General features: G+C 58.8%; 1 protein-coding gene across 1 annotated transcript; it reads left to right on the plus strand.

The window, feature by feature from the left end:
* The first annotated feature begins 2,025 nt into the window (after positions 1 to 2,025).
* Chst4 (carbohydrate sulfotransferase 4) lies at positions 2,026 to 3,183 on the plus strand. The gene has a single exon (XM_048354736.1). It carries the CDS (start codon positions 2,026 to 2,028, stop codon positions 3,181 to 3,183), a length of 1,158 nt encoding a protein of 385 aa, XP_048210693.1.
* The last annotated feature ends 713 nt before the right edge of the window (positions 3,184 to 3,896 follow it).

The following is a 3,896-nucleotide window of genomic DNA, read 5'->3' on the forward strand; positions in this document are numbered from 1 at the left end:
GCCCACCATGTGTTGTCAGAGCCTGGTGACCAGAGATGGGACCTGCCTCACAAATTCCATCCCTTCTGGCCAGGGAGAGGGCTCATGGGAAAGAAAGAAGGCAGAGGGTTGCTACTACAGGAATTCCCCAGAACAACCAGGGGATGGGTAGGAGGCCCAGCTCCAGCTTGATGAGGGAACAGACACCAGAGTGAAAGCCAGCCCCTGAGGACAGAGTGGGCTTGAGCTGGGAGGGAGAGGGGGGAGGGAAGGGAGGAGGGAGGGAAAGTTTGGAAAGATCTGCTTTCCTAATCCCCAGGGAATGTTAGCTTAGTCCTAGAGACCACAGGCCCTGCTTGTAAAATTGTGTCACAGTCTCCTTAAATGTGTGCAGGTCAAGTTTTCTCCTTTTCTTCTCCCTGCCATCCATCCCATTGTCTCCCGTCTTTATCCCAAACTTGGGTTTCTCGTGCTCACGTGGGCTATTATCAGTAATGATGGAGTTACTAAATCATTTCATCTTGGACTAAGAGTGTATCTCAGCTGGTCCTCTCTTCATTCACTGGAATAGGCTTGCAAGGTGGAAATGGCCACTGGAAGGTAGCAAACCTCACTGGATCCTCCTGGGGCACACTCAGAGGAGACGCATTGTGCTGAATGGGAGAGACGGGGGTCGGGGAGGGCATCCGGCCACGGCCTCACAGGATCTGGCTCGCATGGTTACACACTGGGGGGACTTCCAGAGGAAGCCCATGAGCTGGCAACGCGTGCTCTACCTCTTGAGGAAGCAAGGTATAAACTTCCAAGAGTCACATCTGTGGCTGCCCGATTCCTCCTCTAAAATGCACCATGGCAGATCTCTGATGCCCTGGACATGAAAAGGTGCCTGAGTAGCATGCGGGCCGCCAGCATGGTGGGTCCCCAAGGTAGGCATGCACGTATTCTTCAGCCATTCCGCCACTGGGCATTTATCCAATAGATATGTGGAATGGTGTGCAAATATGAAGATCATAATTGAAGCATTTGGAATGGCACCAGATTGGAAAAATCTAAAAGCTCATCGATGAGGAAACAGACTAAATATACTGTTGTATTGCCTCACAATAGAATTCCACCTGATAAAGGGAACAGGGAAATCTCCATGTCCTGTCCTGAAAGTTCCCCCAAGGCAGGTCGACAATAAAGCAAGCTGCAGCCAAGTAGCTTACTGGTTTGTTGTGAGTGGATTGTGTCCAGTAACCAAGCATTTCCTGAGCAACTGGCACAGCGGTGAAAAGGGCACAAGTCTCACTACTCACTACTAGCCGGCCACACTTTCAGAGTTGGCTGGTGAGAGGAGGATGTCGCCATTGAAAGACTAAGGTAACTGCCGATCTACTCAGACACAAAGTCAGCATTGGATCAGCTCCTCCTCCATTTCTTAATCACACAGAATGAGACAAAGCCAGAGGAGGTGTTCAATGCGCTGTGTCATGGGCACTTGGCTCAGGCACTCAGGGTTGAAATGGCAATTATTGTACTTCGTTAAAATGGAGACTGGAGCTGGGTGCTGGTGGCTCATGCCTGTAATCCTAGCTACCCAGGAGGCTGAGATCTGAGGATCGTGATTCAAAGCCAGTCCAGGTAGGAAAGTCCATGAGACTCTTATCTCCAACTAACCATCAAACAAGCCGGCACAGTGGAGCTGTGTGTCTCGAGTGGTAGAGCGCTAGCCCTGTGCACAGGAGCTCAGGGACAGGACCCGCACAAAAATAAAATAAAAATAAAATGGGGATTGGGAGACTTGGGGTGGCTCGTCCTCCATTTCAGGAGGACCACGGGCATTGGGTGGAGATGTGGTCGTTCCTTTAGTTCCATTACACATGGCGGGGTTTGGGTGTTCCTGGTGCAGCGGGTGAGCGGGGAGTGGGAGGCCTGGGAGCGCTTAACATACATAGGAGGAGGGGCTGGCATGCTAACTGAGCCGCACAAGAGGGAAGGAGGATGCGCCCCGGGACGGCCTAACTCGCCCCTTCCACTCGTCCCTTCAGGGTCCCGCGTGGCACGATGGTCCTGCCCAAAAAGCTGCGGCTCCTGCTCTTCCTGACGTCCCAGCTGGCTCTGCTGTTCCTCGTGCTCCGCACGTTCGAGGGCGAGGAGCTGCCGGGGCGCGCGCAGCGCGTGCACGTGCTGGTGCTGTCGTCGTGGCGCTCGGGCTCGTCCTTCGTGGGGCAGCTGTTCAGCCAGCACCCGGACGTCTTCTACCTGATGGAGCCCGCGTGGCACGTGTGGATGACCTTCACGCACAGCACGGCGGGGAGGCTGCACATGGCCGTGCGGGACCTGCTGCGCTCCGTCTTCCTGTGCGACATGGACGTGTTCGAGGCCTACCTGGCGCCGGGGCCGCGGAGGCAGTCCAGCCTGTTCCAGTGGGAGCACAGCCGCGCGCTGTGCTCGCCGCCCGCCTGTGGCGCCTTCCCGCGCGGCGCCATCAGCAGCGGGACGGTGTGCAAGCCGCTGTGCGCGCGGCGCCCCTTCGCGGCGGTGCGGGACGCCTGCCGCACCTACAGCCACGTGGTGCTCAAGGAGGTCCGCTTCTTCGACCTGCGGGCGCTGCGGCCGCTGCTCACCGACCCGGCCCTCGACCTGCGCCTGGTGCACCTGGTGCGCGACCCCCGCGCCGTGTTCCGCTCCCGGGAGCGCACGGCGTACGAGCTGAGCATCGACAGCCGCATCGTGCTGGGGCCGCCCGGGCAGCAGCTGCGGGAGGAGGAGCAGCCCTTCCGCGCCATGGAGATCATCTGCCGCGGCCAGCTGGACATCCTCCGGGCCGCGCAGGCCCTGCCCGAGGCGCTGCGGCGCCGCTACCTGCTCGTGCGCTACGAGGACGTGGCGCGGGCGCCGCTGGCCCAGGCCGCCCGCATGTACGAGTTCGCGGGGCTGGAGTTCCCGCCGCACCTCCGGACCTGGGTGCACAACACCACCCGCGGCCGTGGCACGGGCCAGCACGCCTTCCACACCAACGCCAGGGACGCCGTCAACGTCTCCCAGGCCTGGCGCTGGTCGCTGCCTTACGACAAGGTCTCCCGGCTCCAGCATATCTGTGGCGACATCATGGACTTGCTGGGCTACCTCCAGGTCGGATCCAAACAAGAGCAGGCCAACCTGTCCCTGGATGTCCTCTCGCCCGAGAGCCCCTGGAGGCAAGCCTACCGCGAGGGCTGAGGCGGGCCTGGCCCCGGCCGCACGCGCCCCGCGCTTCGGGGCCTTCACCCGAGCCTTCGCCGGTGCGCGGAGCCTTGAGCTGGGCTCACATTCGCACGCGCACAGCCATCTTTGCATCTCCCCGCCTTTTGGCCGGGAGGCAAGCGGGCTCCTGCCTAGAAAGACCCCAGAACCTTCTGAGCGCGGTGGTCACGGCCCACCTTGTCTTCTTGCTCTTCCTCGATGTGCATACCTCGGAGACTTCGCGGCCTGCAGGCCCACACACACGAAGCAGTATGAGCGGACACGTCCATAAAGCCCCCTCTCCACAGCTTGCCCAACGGAAAGGGCGGGGGGTGGAGGGGAACCTTTCACCAAAGAATTCACCAGCACATTCCGGAGACATGAGCGCCCAGCCCTCAGTGGGTTCTAGGCAGGAAGCCAACAGGGCTGGGTGTTGGCCTGTGACTGTGAGCTTCCCCCTCTCGGCTACCCATGGCCATAAGCAGGAAGCACGGTCTGTATAACAGGGCCAGCTTGAAAGTGGGGGGGAAGGGGGGTAGATGGTCCCCATCGATGTCATTCACCCTCGGCATTTTCTGGTCACATACAAGACTTCCATCTATTAAGCTGCCATGCATTAATACTAAAAGTTCAAAGTACAATTCAAAATATAGTGTGGACTGTCCCCTTACATGTTAATGACTAGGAAGAAGCACTCTTCCTTTCAGAAT

Source organism: Perognathus longimembris, chromosome 10 (genome assembly GCF_023159225.1).
Source record: "Perognathus longimembris pacificus isolate PPM17 chromosome 10, ASM2315922v1, whole genome shotgun sequence".
Lineage (NCBI taxonomy): Eukaryota > Metazoa > Chordata > Mammalia > Rodentia > Heteromyidae > Perognathus > Perognathus longimembris.